This window comes from Hemicordylus capensis, chromosome 1, assembly GCF_027244095.1.
Source record: "Hemicordylus capensis ecotype Gifberg chromosome 1, rHemCap1.1.pri, whole genome shotgun sequence".
NCBI classification, from domain to species: Eukaryota; Metazoa; Chordata; class Lepidosauria; order Squamata; family Cordylidae; genus Hemicordylus; species Hemicordylus capensis.
Window position 1 is genome coordinate 8218872 of NC_069657.1, and position 19392 is coordinate 8238263.

General features: G+C 49.7%; 1 protein-coding gene across 2 annotated transcripts in view; it reads left to right on the forward strand.

Annotated features, from left to right (window-relative positions):
• The first annotated feature begins 2639 nt into the window (after nt 1-2639).
• Nucleotides 2640-19392, forward strand: part of GCH1 (GTP cyclohydrolase 1) — a 47184-nt gene continuing 30431 nt past the window's right edge. For both annotated transcript variants that reach the window (XM_053284944.1, XM_053284943.1), the window contains exon 1: nt 2640-3517. In XM_053284944.1, the coding sequence (XP_053140919.1) occupies nt 3103-3517 (415 nt within the window). In that variant the 5' untranslated portion in view covers nt 2640-3102. The remainder of the gene's footprint in view (nt 3518-19392) is intronic.

Here is a 19392-nt window from a genome sequence, read left to right on the forward strand (position 1 = left end):
GGAGACTTGATGTGTCAGCACTGCAAGATCTTCCCCTCAGGGGATGGAGCCGCTCTGGGAAGAGCATCTAGGTTCCAAGTTGCATCTGAATGGGAGACTTGATGTGTCAGCACTGCAAGATATTCCCCTCAGGGGATGGAGCTGCTCTGGGAAGAGCAGAAGGTTTCACGGTCCCTCCCTGGCAGCATCTCCAAGATAGGTCTGAGAGAAATTCCTGCCTGCAACCTTGGAGAAGCCGCTGCCAGTCTGTGAAGACAATACTGAGCTAGATAGACCAAGGGTCTGACTCCGTATATGGCAGCTTCCGATGTTCCTATGAGTCAGATAATTGGTCCATCTCGCTTAGCGCTGTCTGCACTGGCTGGCAGTGTCTCTCCATGGTTTCCGGCAGGAGTCTTTCTCAGCCCTACAAGTGCTGCCAGGGATTGAATTTGGGACCTCCTGCATGCAAAGACCTCCTCTGCCACTGAGCAAGTCTCCATCCCCAAGTCTGTAACTTGGGCAGGAACCAGAAGAGATTCCCCTCCCGACTCCAACACATTCCTAATTAAATTGCATCTTTTTGTGGACTTTAATGTAAGCTGCTTTGGGAGCCAAGCTTGGCTGAAAAGTAGAGTACAAAGAGAACAAATCTCTGCAGCCTTTTATTATTGTTGTTACGATTATAATCATGGTACATATTGAAGAAGTCCACCACATTGGAAAGTACACGGAAGTAGCCCGCAGTATTCTACTATTTGCAAAAGAGATACCTTCCATAGTGAGTGAGAGTTATCTCTTGGGAAGAGACACCCTTCGAAAACTTGCCCTAGATTCAGAGAAAGGTCAGTGCACCACTTAAGCCCATGAAAAACAATGAGATGAATTAAGAACTACTTAAAGTCCAAGGGATTTCCATGGCATTGAAGCATGCACAGCTTTTTCTAGACCAGGGCATTTTTGTGCAATAAAGAGGTCTTCAATGGAAGAATTGCTAGAATTAATATATGCATAGCATCACCAACTTATTAGCTGTAACCTAAATATCTCCTCCCCACAATTCTGATCTCACTTTGACCCTCTCAGGCTGTTGCATTGCTTGCAGGCCTGCTCAACTTTGGCCCTCCTGCAGATGTTGGCCTACAACTCCCACAATCCCTGTCTACTGGCCATTCTGGCTAAGGATTATGGGAGTGGTAGTCCAAAAACAGCTGGGGGGCCACAGTTGAGCAGGCCTGGAAGGAACCTAAAATGTAGGGCCAAGCCATCCATTTAACCTAACATACAGTTTGGACCTAAGTTAGTGGTTATCTCCACATCTTGTGGCAGTGAATTCCATAGACTGACTGTGCACTGTGTGAAGAAGCATGTTATTTTGTCTGCCCTGGAACTATGGCCAAGGAGTTCATTGGTTAGTCCCAAATTCTAGCATGAAAGTATTTTAGTATCCCTATCCACTAAGTCATGAAGCTATCCAAATTATAGCTGTGTATAATGACAGCACTCCACATATATCATCTCACTGATCTTTACAACAGCCTGCAAGGTAGCGCCATTATAAACCTGTCACTTTGCTCTCTGGTACTTCTTCCAAAGGGCTCAAGGCAGCACACAGAGGCCTGTTACCTTTAACCCTCATAACTACATCAGCATACAATTATTAGGAGTTCTCAACCTTGGGTCACCAGATGTTGTTGGACCACAGTCCCATCACCCCTAACTACACAGCCAGAGGTCATGTTGTTGTGTACTCCAGCAACATTTGGGGACTGCAGAGCGAGAACCCCTGGATTAGGACAACAAGATTTTTTTTTTAACCAACAAAGTACCAAAGCATACAGACAGTATGTTACCAAAGCACAATTATATACAAAGTGGTTGTTTGTACATCATAATATATACAAAGATTTACACACAAGGATTTGGTAACCAACAGGGTTATAAAATATATGCAGGCAGTACTGTAACTCGGGGGTGGGGAGGCATTTCAAGGATTTCAAGGTAATTGGGGGTGTGTGGTTTACATCCAACGTCCATTTCCACAATTTGTCCCATTGCTGTTACACTCGTCTTTCTGCCCATAACCATACGGACTTTCCCCGAAGAAACTGACTGTCTTATCCACGCGAACCTCTTGGTCGCGTCTTCCCTCCCTGTTCCTGTGCAGGAGCATTGCAGAAATGGCATACAGGTTTACCAGAGCGAGATCCCGGCCGGCTGGTAAGCAGGGATCGGAGGCAACTGTCCCAGGACTGGCGCTCTGGCCAGTGGCCACTAGCGCAGCACTGCTGCTCCTGGAACAGACCGAGGCTGAGTCTAGCGCCGGCTCGTCTAAAACTTCTCCGCGGAGTTCGGTGGCCACCACGCGGCCCCTTCTGGAGGGCCCTGCCTGCCTTCAGTTGCCACCTGCCCGCAGCAGCTAGTCTTTGCTAGCGTAGGGAAGCTCCGAGGCTCTGCTGCCTGGGGGTGGCGGCGCACAGGCGGCGCCAGCTCTCCGCCCCCCGCCCCGAGTGCCGCTGACCGCCGCTTCCGCCTGTTGATCTCGCCGGCCGCCTGATCCTCTTACAGGCTGCCCGGCTGAGTGACGCACGGGCCGGGGCGCCCAATGGGAGAGGCGTCGGGCCAGGGGCACAAGCCCGGCGCCGCGCTATAAAGAGGCGGCCAGGAAAAGTCGCGGGGCGGGATTCTGGTGCCCGGCGGCGGAGGTGGTAGCGGCTGCCGCCTGCTTCCTGCTCTCTCCAGGGCGCACGGACGCGGTCCTCCCAAGCCGGGGTGAAGCTCCCAGAGCGGAGCGTGCCCTCCTCCCCCGCCACGAGTGGGCGTCGGGGCCAGTCTCCTTGGCCGCCGAACGAGCGCTCCCTTTGGCTCCAGGACGCCTCCCCGCCCGGGCAGGGCTGGCGCACGGCGGGCTCTCCAAACCCTTCCCTGCGGGCAATCTCCTCTTACGCACGGCCGCCCCTCCTTGACCCGCCGCCAGGAACTTCCCGGGGCGCTGGGGATCCCCGAGCCAGACTTCTGGGGCGCCCCACCCGCGGGAGCACAGACACCGCCCGCCTCCTTCCAGTTGGCCGCTCGGCGGGCTTCCCAGTCCCGACGCCACCAGGCAGGCGCCCCCGCGGGCAGATGGAGAAGCTGAAGCCGCGGGCGCTGCTGGAGCAGCAGCCGCCTTTGCGAGCAGCCCGCTGCAACGGGTACGCTCCGGCCGAGAAGCAGCAGCCGCCGCCGCCGCCTCCACAGCCGGCAGCGGCGCCGCTAGCGAGCCGTGCTGGGGATGCACCCCGCTGCTTCCCCAAGCCTGGCCCGGTCGGCGGCGGCGGCAGCGGCAGAAGCAGCGGGCACCCTTTGGAGAGCTGGAAAGAAGAGCGCACCCGCAGCGAGGAGGACAACGAGATGAACCTGCCCAGCCTGGCCGCCGCCTACACCACCATCCTGTGTGCCTTGGGCGAGGACCCCCAGCGCCAGGGGCTGCTCAAGACCCCCTGGAGGGCGGCCACCGCCATGCAGTTCTTCACCAAAGGCTACCAGGAGACCATCACAGGTGAGGCGGGCGGGCGCACAAGCCCCAGGATGGATGCCCGCGGCTTGTCTCGCCCGCTTCCACTGGGCAGGGCTCCCCCTCACTCACAACAGCCCTGTGAGGCAGGCAGGTCACTAGCCAGCTGAGTGCTTGTACTGGCCGCACGGAGGTCTAAACGAAAGTCTGCCGTCCAGTCGGTGTGGACTCCTGGTGCCCACAGAGCCCTGTGCTTGTCTCTGGTAGAATACAGGAGGGGTTTGCCATTGCCTTCTCCTGCTCAGTATGAGATGAAGCCTCTCAGCACCGTCCTGTATCGTTGCTGCCCGATATAGATGCTTCCCATAGTCTGGGAAACATACCAGTGGGGATTCGAACTGGCAACCTCTGGCTTGCTAGTCAAGTCACTTCCCCACTGCTCTATTAGGTGGCTTCTGGTTCTAAACGAGCCAGCGTGGTGTAGTGGCTAGAGTGCTGGACTAGGACCGGAGAGACCCAAGGTCAAATCCCCATTCAGCCACGAGACTAGCTGGGTGACTCTGGGCCAGTCACTCCTCTCTCAGCCTAACCTACTTCACAGGGTTGTTGTGAAAGAGAAACTTAAGTATGTAGTACACCGCTCTGGGTTCCTTGGAGGAAGCGCAGAATGTTAATGTAATAATAATGTAGTAGTAGTAGTAGTAGTAGTAATAATAATAATAATAATAATAATAATAATGTAGTAGTAATAATAATAAACAACTAAACTACCTGTTTATCTGAACTTCCAGTGAGTTCAGCTAATAACCTCACATTGTTTGAAACGCTTCAGGACAACATCCAGGCAATCTTAACAGCATCCCTGTAAAGTGGGCTAGGTTATTGTCTCTGTATTGTAGAGGGGTGTGTGTGCATGTGCGCTGAGGCTGGGAGAAGAGCGACTTGCCCGAGGTCATGGGTGAGTGTGCAGCAGATGAGGTGAGCCGCGGGACCTCCTGGAAGGATTTCGGAGTGAAGAGTCAAGCACGTTAAATTCTGCAGTCTCCATGATTAGCATTGTTGTTCTGCTGATTTCAGTGGGGAAGTGAGGCCTGCTTTTAACACTCGGAGAGGGAAGCTTTTGTTGGTGCCCATGGCTGCTTGTCTGCTGAGCAAATATAGCAGTTACAGGGGCAAAGGGCCTGCAGGTCAGTGTGGTGCTGTGACAGGGGCAAAGGGCTAAAGATGCCTCCTCCCTCGTGTGGATCACCCACGGCTGGCTGCTGTTGACTAGAAGGGTCCTCAGCCTTGGGTAATCCGGGGTGGTTGGATTATTCCACTCAAGGACGGACTCCCATGCTCTAACACTTGTCGTCCAAGAGGACAGAAACTTCCCAGGAAAAGGAGAGCACAGGTGTTCCTGACCCGGAGTCCCCAGATGTTATCTGACTGCCAACTGAGTTAGTGCCCTGTTAACTGAGCAAAGTGACTGACCAGGAGAGGGATCTTGGGGTCGTGGTGTTGGGTCCAGTGGCATCTGGTGGGCCACTATGTGCAACAGGATGCTGGACTAGGTGGGCTTCCTTGGGCCTGATCCAGCAGGGCTGTTCTTCTGTTCTTGTGAGGCACCTTTTTAACGTGGTGATTCTCTTCCATTTAGCAGGAGGAGAGCACCTGGCCCTCTCCACCCCCAGCACAGCATCCCTCCAGTGGCTGTTGCTGGGGTCTGTCTTATGTTTCTTTTTTAGGTTGTGAGCCCTTCTGAGGCAGGGAACCTATTCTGTCTAAACCACTTTGGGAACTTGTTGAAAAGCAGTATGTACATATTCATTGTATTCATAGCTTCCATTATCCCCAGCCACAGAGGCTGAAAGAGGATGGGAATTGTAGTCCAGCAACATTTGGGGACTCAAGCTTACATAGGAAGCTGCCTTATAGAGTCAGGGGCTAGCGACCACAACGGCAGGGGCGAGAGATCCAGTTTGATACACAGAGTGCGTATATCAGTACACCTGAGTGGCGCAGTGGTGAAATGCTTGACTAACAAGCAGAAGGTTGCTGGTTCAAATCCCTGTTGGTACTATATCGGGCAGCAGCAATATAGGAAGGTGCTGAAAGGCATCGTCTCATACTGCACGGGAGGAGGCCATGGTCAACCCCTCCTGTATTCTACCAAAAGAAAACCACAGGGCTCAGTGGGCACCAGGAGTCGATCTCGACGGCACGCTTTACTTACTTACACCAGTATTGTCTTCAGCAGGGTTGCACAACTTTGGTCCTCCAGCTGTTCTTGGACTGTGGCTCCCATCCTCTCCAGCCACAGTAGCCAAAAACGGGGGATTATGGGAGGTGTAGTCAAACCTCTGCAAGAGTGCCCAAGTTTCGCAACCTTGTTCTACACTGACTGGCAGCAGCTCTCCAAGGTTTCAGGCAGGCGTCCTACGTGGTGATGCTGCCAGGGATGGGACCTGGGACCTTATGTGTGGTGTTTGGAACACATGGACTAAATAAAAAGTAAACGGGCCAATGATGCATTCAACATTGCAGGTAGTTTGGCCCTCAGACTGGACCACCCCCCCCCCCGATGGTCGCTAGGCCCTTCCTCAATGGAGATATTATGGGACTACCTCATGCTCCCTTCCCTGTGTTCTATGTAGAACGGGGCTCCCAACCTGGGACCCTCAGATAATGATGGATTACAACTTCCATCATCCCCAGCTACAAGAGCATGTGGCCATGCCATCTGGGGATGATGGGATTTGTAGTCCATCATCATCGGAGGACCCCTGGTGGTTCGAGTCAGAGTGCAAGGTTCTGGCACAGTTGATAAAGAATTGCCTAATCTTCTTTATATATATATTTCTCTCAGGCATACCCATCGCTAATCCAGCGACATGGAGTGGTTAGAGTGGAGCCAGTGTGGTGTAGTGGTTAGAGTGCTGGTCTAGGACCGGGGAGACCCAAGTTCAAATCCCCATTCAGCCATGAACCTAGCTGGGTGACTCTGGGCCAGTCACTTCTCTCCCAGCCTAACCGACTTCACAGGGTTGTTGTGAGGAGAAATTCGAGTATTTAGTACACCGCTCTGGGCTCCTTGGAGGAAGAGCGGGATATACATGTAACAAAATAAATAAGTAATCCCATGCGTGGCAGCTCTGCGAGAGTTTGCGAGCTAGTTATAGGGACGGGCAGGAGGGAAGAAAATGGTGGTGGTGGCCGGCGGGCAGGGAAACAAAATGGCGGTGAGCAATGGCAGCAGGCCAACCGGCCAGTGGGGGAAAGGGAGGTCGGGCAGAAAATGGTGGCAGCGGGCGGATGGGGGAAGCATGTCGGGATGGTGGTGGAGGCTGGTTGGCAGTGGGGGGAGGACGGGGGGGGGTGACAGGCAGTGGCAACTAACTATGTGCCCAGCCCAGCTGGTATGCTTTATTTTAGGACCATAAGAACAGGAAGCTGCCAAAGGTTGAGCCAGACCATTGGTCCCTCTAGCTCAGAATTGTCTACACTGACTGGCAGCGGCTTCTCCAAGGTTGCAGGGCAGGAGTCTCTCCCAGCCTTATCTGGAGATGCTGCCAGGGAGGGTCGCGGAGTAGCCCCGTCCCCGTCCCCTAAGGCAGTGGTTGCCAAACTGGGCACCTCCAGATGTTGCTGAACTACAGCTCCCATCGTCACCAGCTGGCAATAAATGGTAGCTGGTTCTTTAAGTACTAGCTGGTTCTGATGGGAGTTGTAGTTCAGCAACATCTGGAGGCTCCCAGTTTGGCAACCACTGCCTGAAGGGGAGTATCTTACAGTGCTCACATCTGTAGTCTCCCATTCAAATGCAAACCAGGACAGAAGATGCTTCATAAAGGGGGAAATGTATACTTGCTACCACAAGAGCTGATCTGGTTTGCATTTGAATGGGAGACTACAGGTGTGAGCACTGTAGGATATTCCCCTTAGGGGATGGGGCCTGTCTGAGAAGAACATCTGCATGCTTGCAAGCGGAAGGTTCTGCGTTCCCTCCCTGGCAGCATCTTTCCAGATAGGGCTGCGAGAGACTCCTGTTCTGCAACCTTGGAGAAGCCGCTGCCAGTCTGTGTAGACAATTCTGAGCTAGAGGGACTGATGGTCTGACTCAGTATAAGGCATCTTCCTATGTTCCAGCTCTACACACAGTGCATCTCTTGTGTTTAATTTTTGCTCTTGCACTGACTTACAATGCGCCTCTCATGCACCTTTTTTGGTCTCTCCTCCCACCTATATTTTCTGGCTTTTCAGCATCTGATTGTGGGGAAACCTCTGCCATGATCAGCGATTAAATCTGTAAGGCGAGCCAGAATCCCTCTGGATTTCAGAGTCACTGCCGGCTTCTTTGCATTTAAAAGCCTGTCATGGCTGGGGTGTATCTTTTTTAGTAGAGCTTTACTTGATGGCTTGCCTTGAGGCAAAAAAATCTCTCTGCTCCTGTTTCAACCCTTCTGTTCTGAACTGATATTGTCTAAAGGTTTTTTTTTGATTGACCTTGTCTGTGCAGTACTTATGATATGAATGGTATTTGTTCATCCGATTGCCAATGCAGGGTTCCTGCTTCATAAGAACATAAGAACAGCCCTGCTGGATCAGGCCCAAGGCCCATCTAGTCCAGCATCCTGTTTCACACAGTGGCCCACCAGATGCCACTGGAAGCCTACAAGCAGGGCATGCCCCCAATCCTGCTGTTACTCCCCTGCAACTGGTACTCAGATGCATCCTGCCTTTGAGGCTGGAGGTGGCCTATAGCCCTCTGACCAGTAGCTGTTGATAGACCTCTCCTCCATGAAGTCATCCAAACCCCTCTTAAAGCCATCCAGGTTGTTGGCTTCCTTAAATTCAACAGGTTCATCACTATAATATATTCAAAGCTGAGAAAGCTCCACTTGTTAAATGCTTGTCCATGATGCAAGTTAAGCTCCTACCCCCACCCCCATGTTTCCTATGCCTTTAACACTTTCTACCATAAAAGTCATAATTAAGATTGCTGTTTCAATATACTTTCCCTGGATTAAATGCTATGGTTGTTATTTTTGTGTGGTTTTTATGCAAAGAGGGTGTGAAAAGAGAATTTAGCTGCTGTGTAACTAGTGTAACCTGTTAACGGAACAAGAGAGGCACCTTTTAAAAAGTGGTGATTCCCTTTATTTAGCAGAGGGAGAGCAACTGGCTCTATCCATCCCCAGCACAGCATCCCTCCAGTGGCTGTTGCTGCCGTCTTTCTTATGTTTCTTTATCTATGTAAAATGCTTTGGGAACTTTTGTTGAAATGCAGTATATAAATATTAATCATATTTGTAATCCAAAGAAGGAAAGTGAAAATGGGAAAGGTTTCTTGTTCTTTTCTTCTGCCTGTTAGGTTTGTAGTGGATTAAAGCCTTTGTCACAGAGCAAACTCACGTGAGGGAAAGAAATGCCGAATCATCCCTGCTGAGCTGCCTGGCTAGGCTTCTCCTAAAACTCTTCTATATTATCAGTAGGTTCAAAATTGCCACCAGAACCCCTCTTGAACCTCTCTGGGCTTCAGGTGGAATCCCAGGGAAAACTCTTCTTTATTTTGCTGTTGGATAAGTAAAAAAATCTTCCATGTGCAAGCCTACACGTGGTGAGAAAACTGATAGCTGCTGAATGTGAGGACGTGTTTAAACCAGATAAATCCCCCTTCACCGCCTCCCTTGACTTAAAAAAACAACAACTCAGAGGCTTGTAAAAAGAAAAGAACTAAATAAAGTGTTATTTAAGTATGACAGATTGCTTCCGTCTGAGGCTTTCTCAGTTTTTTTTAATACAGTTAAAAATACTTAATAGGTTACAAAAATAGATTGTCTTAATGCACACTTAAATGTTTATAGAGTCTTTTGCAATGCCCTAGGTAGGATGGGCATAGGCTAGTGTTTCTTATTTGAATTATTTGAATTCCTCATCAAAGACTCCTGAGGAAACTTAGCAGTCATGGGATAAGGGGACAAGTACATGTGTGGATTGCTAACTGGTTGAAGGACAGGAACAGATTGTGAGCAGCTCCAAAAGGATCTCTCCAAACTGGGGGAGTGGGCGACAAAATGGCAAATGCGGTTCAGTGTTAGCAAGTGTAAAGTGGTGCACATTGGGACGAAAAACCCCAACTTCAAGTATATGCTGATGGGATCCGAGCTGTTGGTGATGGACCAGGAGAGGGATCTTGGGGTCATGGTGGACAGCTCGTTGAGAGTGTTGACTCAATGTGCGGCAGCTGTTAAAAAGGCCAATTCCATGCTAGGGATCATTAGGAAGGGGATTGAAAATAAAACGGCTAACATTATAATGCCCTTATACAAAACTATGGTGCGACCACACTTGGAGTACTGCGTACAGTTCTGATCACCGTATCTTAAGAAGGACATTGTAGAACTGGAAAAGGTACAGAAGAGGGCAACCAAGATGATCAGGGGCCTAGAGCACCTTTCTTATGAGGCAAGACTACAACACCTGGGGCTTTTTAGTTTAGAAAAAAGACGACTGCGGGGAGACATGATAGAGGTCTATAAAATCAGGCATGGTGTAGAGAAAGTGGAGAGAGAGAAATTCTTTTCCCCCTCACACAACACTAGAACCAGGGGTCACTCCATGAAATTGATTGCCAGGAGGTCTAGGACCAACAAACGGAAGTACTTTTTCACACAATGTGTGATCCTGCCACAGGATGTGGTGACAGCCAACAACCTGGATGTCTTTAAGAAGGGTTTGGATGACTTCATGGAGGAGAGGTCTATCAATGGCTACTAGTCGGAGGGCCGTGGGCCACCTCCAGCCTCAAAGGCAGGATGCCTCTGAGTACCAGTTGCAGGGGAGTAATGGCAGGAGAGAGGGCACGCCCTCAACTCCTGTCTGTCGCTTCCAGCGGCATCTGGTGGGCCACTGTGCGAAACAGGATGCTGGTCTAGATGGGCCTTGGGCCTGATCCAGCAGGGCTGTTCTTATGGTCTTATGTTAGTAATAGAATAGTATCAGGAATATGCAGAAGCACAGACATCAAAGAAATATAACTTCCCTGATGCAAAGTCTGACTAAACAAACTTCTCCCTTCTTCCTGAAGCCAAAGCCTAGGCTTCCATCCCTTGAACTCACCAAACTCTGGATGAGAATTCAAACTTCCTGCCCTCCTGTCTTTCAAGGATCTGCAGAGTTATTCTCCTGCAGCCAAACTCCATAGCCACATGTCCTCCTCAGCACCTCCAGCCCAGCTTCTTTCTAACAAAGAACTCCCTTCTTCCTGGCAACAGCTCTCTAGGTCCCACCCACCTGGTGCGCTGATTGGCAGAACCCTGGAGTTCACTAGCCTGTCAGTCAAGATGGTTCATTTCCGGTTAACTCTTTAGGGGTGGGGTGGGCGGTCTGCTAAAATCATAGGGCCTATTGGGCTAAAACCAGCAAGGTGAAGCTTTCTCATTATGTTTCTGTGCTGGGCAGATCTTCACCTTGCTGATTTCTGCCTGTCAGGCAGATGTTGCAAGATAGAGGCTCTGAGTACAGAAGGTGGCAACCCTTAGTTGGCAACCCTTAGTTGCCTACACTAATTTTATGCAAAGTTGTTGGAGTGTTAAATACTCCTGTCATTTCCTACCCTCCTCTGTGAGACAGGGTTGTTTACCCAGTCAAATGGCAGTATGCCGAGAGAAGCAGGGGGCTCCAGATGCCAGGAAAACCCCAGGAATTACCTTTCAGAAGTCAGGAAGGGCTCAGAGAGGTGGCTAACAGCTGCTGGGGGGTGGGTGGGTGCAGCCCAAGAGGCAGCAGAATGGTGGAGAGGGAATGGTGATGATATCAGCTCCACAGCTGCAAATGGGAGCAGAAAGGCTAAGGAGTTGGAGAACAAGTCCCAGCTGGAGGCCAGGGATTGGGTGGCCAATCCACTTGCGTGGCCAGGGAAGAAGGAGCAAGTTGGAAGCGGGGAGGAGTCTCCTAAATGTAGGGCTTTATTTAAGGCAGGGGCTGCCGCAGATGCTGATCAGCAGGGATGGGGTTGGTTGGTCTGGGGGACTCCCTGAGAGGAGCCCAGGCTTTTTGCTCCTGCTGATGGGCGTGAATGTGCTTCCATCCTCCCTCAACTCTGAGGCACTGCCCGCGCCTATAATTTAGTGCGGGAGGGTGGAAAGTTTGTTTGGAGAATTCCTCCTCCCCTAAACACGGACAACTCCTTTTACCTTGCACAATAGTTGAAATCCCAAATGTGATGCACCTCTGTTTAAGAGACAAGTTAGGCGGTTGCTGTTCACCAAGTGTTCTGCAATTTTGTACAACGAGGAAAGAGCTTGAAAATAAGGTTGGCAGTATTGTAATATGCAAAGAAGTACAACCAAAAAAACTAAAGAGTTGGAGCACGCTTGTACACCACTTGCAGGGTGAGACAGAACAGGTTCTTATGCAGATCTGTCTCCATGTCTGGCACCAAAGTGTCTGTCCTGATACCTGTGTATCTGTTCAAGGAAACATGTGGGTGATTCGAGCCCCCTTCAGACATCACATTGTACAAGTGTACAGATACCTTGTGTGAATGACTGTACCTGGGTTTCTTTTGAAAGTGAACCTGCAGACAGGCCCTCCAAAAGCATGGTACAGATAGGAGGTGCACTGCTGTACCTGTGTCCAGCATAACATGTGAGTGACTACCTGTCAGAGGGGCTCTAACCCCCGGTCTTGGGGCCCCGGTCTGTGGCCTCCAAGGTCCAGGGAGGCCTCATACTCCCACCCTGCACCTGCCCGCAGCGGCGAACCTACGTGTTTTATTATTTTTTTTCAATCAAAGCCGCCGAGGGGTGGCTGCTGGGGTGAGGTTTCAGCTGAGCAGCCGACCTCCTCCTCTCCCCCACCCCGCCCGGAGGTGGCAGGGAGCAACTGCTGAGCATGTTGAGAGGATGTGCCCAGCAGTTGCTCCCCCCCCCCGGCCGGGAAGGAGTGGGGAGGTCGACTTCTCGGCTAACTCCCCCCCACCACACAGTGGCTTTGATTAAAAAAAAAACAACCCAGGAGGCCCCCAAAAGGTTTGGGGGGGGCCTCGTGGCGGGGGTGGGGCCTTGCGGAAGGGCTGAACCAGGTGCAAAAATCACCTAGGTGCGCCCCTCATACCTGTGTATATACTGTACACTTACTATTTATTGAATTTTTATCCTGCTCTACCCAATTTGGCTCAGGGCGGAATTATACAGTGTTATACAAGTGTTGGACATAATGTGTGAACGGGGCTTCTTTATTCTAGATACAGACTCAACACAAATGTCTCCCTGAGCTTCAGAAATGTCTGGTGTTAAGCTTTAGAATGAAGGCCTACCCCAAGTACTTGTCCATTTTCACAGTGGCTCCCAACCTGACTTTCCAGATCAGAGGGCTGCAGAGACCTGTTGGATCAGATCCAAATTCCATCTAGTCAGCATCCTGTTTCCAAATGTGGCCAGTTGGATGTTATGGGGATGCTCACAAATGGGGCCAGAAAGCCATAGCACCCCCCTCCCCAAACATGCAGTTTTTCTTCTGGCAACTAGTATTCAAAAGTGCACTGTCCCTGAATGTGGAGGTTCTACTTGGCTATCGTGGCTAGTTGCTGTTGGACAAATCCCTGGAGAATAGGCCTAGTCCTATTTATCGCATCTTGTGGCAGTGAGTTCTATTCATGATGTACTGTGTGAAGTACTTTCTGTTTCTCCTGAATGCTCTGCCAATCTGCACACACCACTGAGGGAGGCAAAGTGAGAAAAATGTTAACTGTTTCCCCCACACGGCACAACTTTATAAATCTCTATCATATCCCCCACTCCTTAGTTATTTCTTTTTCGGTACGGGGGTAGGCAACCTTGACTATCCAGCTGTTTTTGAACTACAACTCCCATCATCCCCAGCCACAGTGATTCTTGTGACTGGGGATGATGGGAGTTGTAGTTCAACAGCAGCTGGACAGCCAGGGTTGCCTACAACTGTTATAAACTCAAAAAGCCCCAGAGGTTTCAGTCTTTCCTTGCAGAAAAGAGGCTCTGACGCCCTGATAATTTTGGTTGCTCTTTTCTACAACTCCTGCAGCTCTAAAATGTGCTCTTTTGGAGATGATGTGACCGGAACTGCGCACTACATGTTCTCAAACTTGGGTCCCCAGATGATGTTGGACAACAGCTACCATCATCCACCATCATAAAGGCCTTTGTCCTTTTTAGGACACCTCTTAAGTTCACCAGCTGCGGAACATCGGCCAGGACCTTACTAGTCCAATGGTGCGCTTGGGCAGGTTTTCACAGGAGGAAGTGGTTCAAGATTGCCTTCAGACAGCATAGCAAGGTTAGAGGGGGCCCTGGGGTAAAAAAACAACAATGCCCCCCTCCTTTGCCTCCCCACCCTGGATCTTTGCTGCTGAAGAACTGTATGGACGTGGTGAAAAACAAAATATTCTTGGCACAGCCTTGCTCTTGCTCCTATGCAGATTATGTTGCACACTCACACTTGTGTGAGTGCATTCCTCTGCCCCATACATTAGTAATCATCTCATATATTCGTTCTGCATCAGCAACACTTCTGTCTTTGCCCATTTATGCTGTCTTGTGCATCTCCGCCCCCGGCCAGGTTTTCCATGGGAAACAGTCCCAGATTTTGCCCCAGGAACCAAGGATAAACAGAACCCAGTTGTGAAGGATATTTTTTTGGCAGTGGGGGAAGCTGGGAAAAAAAAAGGAGTATTATGGTTTTGCCCTGCTCTTTTCATCAAAGGTAGGATTAGAAAATGGCTCATAAGCTCCTTCAGTTGAATATATTTTTAGCTGTGTCTCAGCTTCGGAAGGGAAGGGGAGAGGAGAGGAGTGTCAGGTGGCATCCTTCCTCCTTTCTCTTGTGACTGTCTGTCTGTCTGATGCTCAGCAACATTTCCCTCACTGTTGAGCTTGTCAGTCAGGTTGAGGGTGGGGTGGACTGAACCTGAGCACTGGCTAGTCAGTCAGGAGAGGAGGAATAAGGAGGAGGGACAGTACCTGACACTCCTACCCACCCACCCCGGAGAGAACTCACCTTGCTTAAATATGAGATGAGTCCTCTGATCAGAAGCCACGAGTGTGTCAAGGAGGTAGAAGTGGGGAGAGTAAGCCGTTGGCCAGTTGGTAGCCCCACTCTGAGTCCCAGGGGGACATTTATCCCCCTCTTGTTTGGTTATAGCTATGCCCCTGCCTTCAGATGTGTGTATTTAATGTTTGCTTGGAGTTAACAAATGTCTACCTTGTGGGGTTTGTGTGTTCTTGTAAAGGTAACCATGTTAAACAAAAACACGACGTCTAGTATCAACAGACAGTCCACTGGGTTGCTTCTTCGGATTTTATCTCCGTGCAAAGCTTGCAGAGAAAAACTGGAACAAGTATATGAGACAAATATTAGCTCTGTTAGCTTTTTTAAAAACCCTTCTGCTTCTTCCTCTCAGCATGTGCTTAAGTTCAGCCTAAAACAATCCTATGGCAAAGCTCATAAAACCTTAAGCCGAGTCAGTGTACTCCGGGATAGGGTTCATTCTATGATAAATATAAAGAGCACCAGGGCAGAGCAGATGTGTTCTGTTGAAGCTCTCATTTGGCAGAGTCTCACAAGCATCTAACTTTCAATGTGCAGCTTTAAAATGGAACTTAAAGTGTTTCTGCTACAGAAAATCAGTGTACCTCTAAATAGAAGACTTGCAGAAGACAAGAAATATTAAAACGGTATGAAGCTGCCGTGCTGAGTCAGAGCCTTGGTCCATCCAGTCCAGAATTGTTTGCACAGACTGGCAGTGGCTTTTCAGGGTTTCAAACGGGGGATTTTCTGTCTACAAAGTTTGTGCTCTGCCAGGAAGCTTTAACCTTAGCTTGCTTTGATCCTAATTAGGTCCTGCACACATGCTCCTTACAGGAAAAAAAAGTACGCATTGGTGAAATGTCTAAGTCCTATCTACTCTGATCCTCTGTTATTGCAGAACAGGAATCCTCCTAACAACAAACTGGCCAGCAGAACTGCACAAATACCCTGTTAAAGGCAACTAATTAATAGGCATGTTTTTCAGAAGGGGAGTACACTTGAGGATGATAGAAGCAATTTTTTTTTTACACTGACTTGCTGTTCCTTAAGATTATATCTGCATATGCATTAAGCATAAAGTCTTTATTGACAGGCTCAGAAATAACAGGCTCAAAAATACTGAGGCTCAGAAATACAGCTGACCCAGGGATCCCCCTGGATGCATATGAATGGGAGACTAGAAGTGTGAGCACTGTAAGATATTCCCCTCAGGGGATGGAGCCACCACTCTGGGAAGAGCAGAAGGTTCCAAGTTCCCTCCCTGGCAGCATCTCCAAGAGAGGGCTGATTAGAGAGATTCCTGCCTGCAACCTTGGAGAAGCCGCTGCCAGTCCGTGAAGACAATACTGAGCTAGATGGACCAATGGCCTGACTCTGTATATGGCAGCTTCCTATGTTCCTATTAGGCAAGCAAGAATGCACACAACTGCAGCTTTCCTGCTGCTGCTGCTGTTCAGCAATAGTGGGTTGGAAGCGACTGATGATCTGCAAATAGCCCAGATCTTGATCTGTTTTCTGCCAGATCTGCTTTGTGCCCAGATCATTGACCGACTTTCTATTATCCCAGCTCCCCTCTTCAAACCAGGGGTTCCAACCTTGGGCCCCCACATGATATTGGACTACAACTCCCATCACCCCCAGCAATTATGGCTTTGTGACTGGGGATGATGGTAGGCCAAGAACATCTGGGGACCCTAGATCGGGAACCTCTGGTTTAAAAGAGATGACACCTGGGACTCTGTCTCAAAGGCCAGACCACATGGGAGTGTGTGGTGGTCCCCCAGGGTCTTGGTTGCCCACTGGGACTCCTGAAGAAGGGTTTTGGCAAGCTGTGGTGTGCTGCATTCGAGGAGGAGAGCTGGTCTTGTGGCAGCAAGCATGACTTGTCCCCTTTGCTAAGCAGGGTCCACCCTGGTTGCATATGAATGGGAGACTACATGTGAGCACCATAAGAAATTCCCTTTAGGGGATGGGGCCACTCTGGGAAGAGCAGAAGGTTCCAAGTTCCCTCCCTGGCAGCATCTCCAAGATAGGACTGAGAGAGACTCCTGCCTGAAACCTTGGAGAAGCTGCTGCCAGTCTGTGTAGACAATACTGAGCTAGATGGACCAAGGGTCTGGCTCAGTATAAGGCAGCTACATATGTTTGGTGGACTGCATGTTAGGCAGGTCTGCTGCACTACAGACCTTGCTTTTTTTTTTTAAAAGAAGAGGAAAACTAATTGTGGGTGACTTTGTCTTGAAAGTAGCAGAAGAGAGTGCAGCCTATTCCTGTTTCCGGCTTTCCAGTGCACCATCATCTGTATTAAATTATACCTCCTGCTCCCCACCACAGCCACTGCTGATGGAGAAAAGCACAGATGCCTTCCAAACAATTGCCTCTAATTGGGGCTGAGTGCGTGATTCCAGGCCTCATTAAAGCCGATGATGACAGACCCAAACCTTGCTGGCTCTTGAATGTCGCCCTTCTTGTCAATACGCTTTTGGCAGCTAAGTGACGCTGAGAAGCTTCCATTTCAGGCAGGTGTCTCCCTCAAAGCCTTTTATTGCTTCTGTGTTTGTCCTGCCATCTGTGGTGCTTTCACCTTGTTTCGTTCATTGATGTTTCAGGAAAGTGTCTTATATTGGCTGCCATGAACACAATAAAAACACATAGAGTCACATCATCATACTGTGTCAACAAAAACACCTTGAGAAATTACAGCTTAACTCAAGGATGAAAAATCTCCACAAGCAGTGAAAAAGGACCACAGAGAAGAAGTTGTCTGTTGTGGGAGGAGATTGCACAATTCTGGGATCATTCCCAAACAGGGATGTGCACGAACCTTGGTTCGTGCACTGGTTCAGTTTGCATGAGATCCAAACCAGGGTGAACCCTGCTTAGCTAAGGGGACAAGTCATGCTTGCTACCACAAGACCAGCTCTCCTCTCCTGGCGTCTGTGCATGGTGTTGCTGACCACACAAATGGTACCTGTGCATGCACAGACACCCATGTGTGTTCTGGCGTTGCACGTGGCTTTTTGGGACAAGCGCCACCACAATAGGAAGCTGCAAGGGGCAGTGGAGGACCTGCTCTCCTCTTTTTTTAAAAGCTCCTGCTTGCCACTTTCCCGCGGCACTGAATCGGGTTGGACCTCATCTGTATCGGTTCAGCGCTGAACCAGTGCATGAACTGGTTCGTGCACATCCCTATTCCCAAAAGACTTGACCTGTAAGTGCTGGTGTCCAAACAAGCAAAGCCAACTAACTTGACTTGGGCAGTGTGCTCAAATGGTCTTTAAGCAAGATGGTCTTTAAGCCGTAAAGGTCTTGGGCTGTGAAATCATGTGTTGATTCTCATGACCAACCCTACCTGGGTAGGTTGGTTGTGAGAACCGCCAGGATCGCTCCTGATCCCAGTGCTCCTCTGCCAGGTAGCCCAGGTTTTAAACCCAGGCTAAATGTGAGGTAGGAGGATGCACACGTGCTTCCTACCTCACTGCCTGGTCATGTGAAAGCATGGGCTACTGGCAGCTCCAGCTTCCATAGAGCCCGGGGGAAGGAGCGGCTCGGTCGTGGGGAAATGTCCCAGTGCATTGTGCTTCTCCTGCAGTGCATTGTGGGATTCCTGTGGCTGGGTGACCTTCCCCCTGCCTCTGGATTGGTGCGCTGCTTGCCACAGTGCTGATCATGTGGGCGCATGGCACGGCAGAACCTGGGAGAGGAAGGGGTCATGTGGGGCGAGGTAGGTAGGATCCTGCCTTCCCCCCAGCCCTCCCCAACTCCAGCCCAAGCGGTTGTGTAAACAACCTCTGTGCGTTATGAAGCGAAGTTTGAATAAAAGCATCGGGCAAGATCTCTAAATCCAGAGAGACTTTTCAGTGATCGCAGGAAGAACTTAATGCCTCACGCGGTGGCTCTTTGTCCTGCTCTTGGACTACCAGAATAAATTATGCAAAGAAGCAAACTAATGGAAACTTTCTACATTTGACTAGTTTATCAAAATTAGGGTTCAACTTGTGGCGTAGAATATCTTTTTTTTTTTTAGCACACAGCCTGGGATACGGTGTTTTGCAGTACAGAGAGCTGTAGCATCTTGAGGAGATTACTACAGTGTAGAGCTGTAGCAACCCTCACGGAGAACACTGAGAAATTTACACGAAGCCACCATTTCGTCACTCAGCAGAGGATACGGAATTTGGGCAATGCAATCATGGAACAGACACTGACCTTTAGATGATATTAATCTCTCCAGTGGATGCTACTCAAATACCAAGTTTGTCCAGACAGAATCTCCTTGGATCGGTACTTGTGTGTTAAACTGGAAGACCTGAGCAAACAAGTACCTTTGGGGGGCGGGGGCATACTTGAAAATACAGCTACTTTTTGAGCAATCTGCATAGCTCATGTTGGTGCCATACCCAAAGCCCAAGCATGGGATGGAATAGGAGTTAAAAGGTTAAACATCCTGCCCCCCCACCCCGCCAACTGCTGCACAGGGGCTACTTTAGTGTAAAAGGAAGCACCCAACTAGATGCTGGCAAGCTTAGCATAACATCTAGTTTAGTCTTAAGCTGGTGCTCAGTAGCATACCTTATGACAGAAGATGCCATGCATTTACTTATATATTGTGTGAAGAAATACTTTCTGCTGTCTGTCTTGTCTCCCTGGCCAATCCATGTCTTTGTAATATTATGAGAGAGGCGTGAACGTTATCTTTCCCATTTCCTCCATTTCCCCATAATATTATGGATCTCTACCATGTGCCCCCAGTCCTTTAATGCCATTTCTCCCTAACATCCCAATATAATTTAGCACAGAGATTTCCTGTGTTGAGTCCCTCAGATGTTAGGCTAGAACATTCGATGGAAGTTGTAGTCCAACCTCATCTTGTG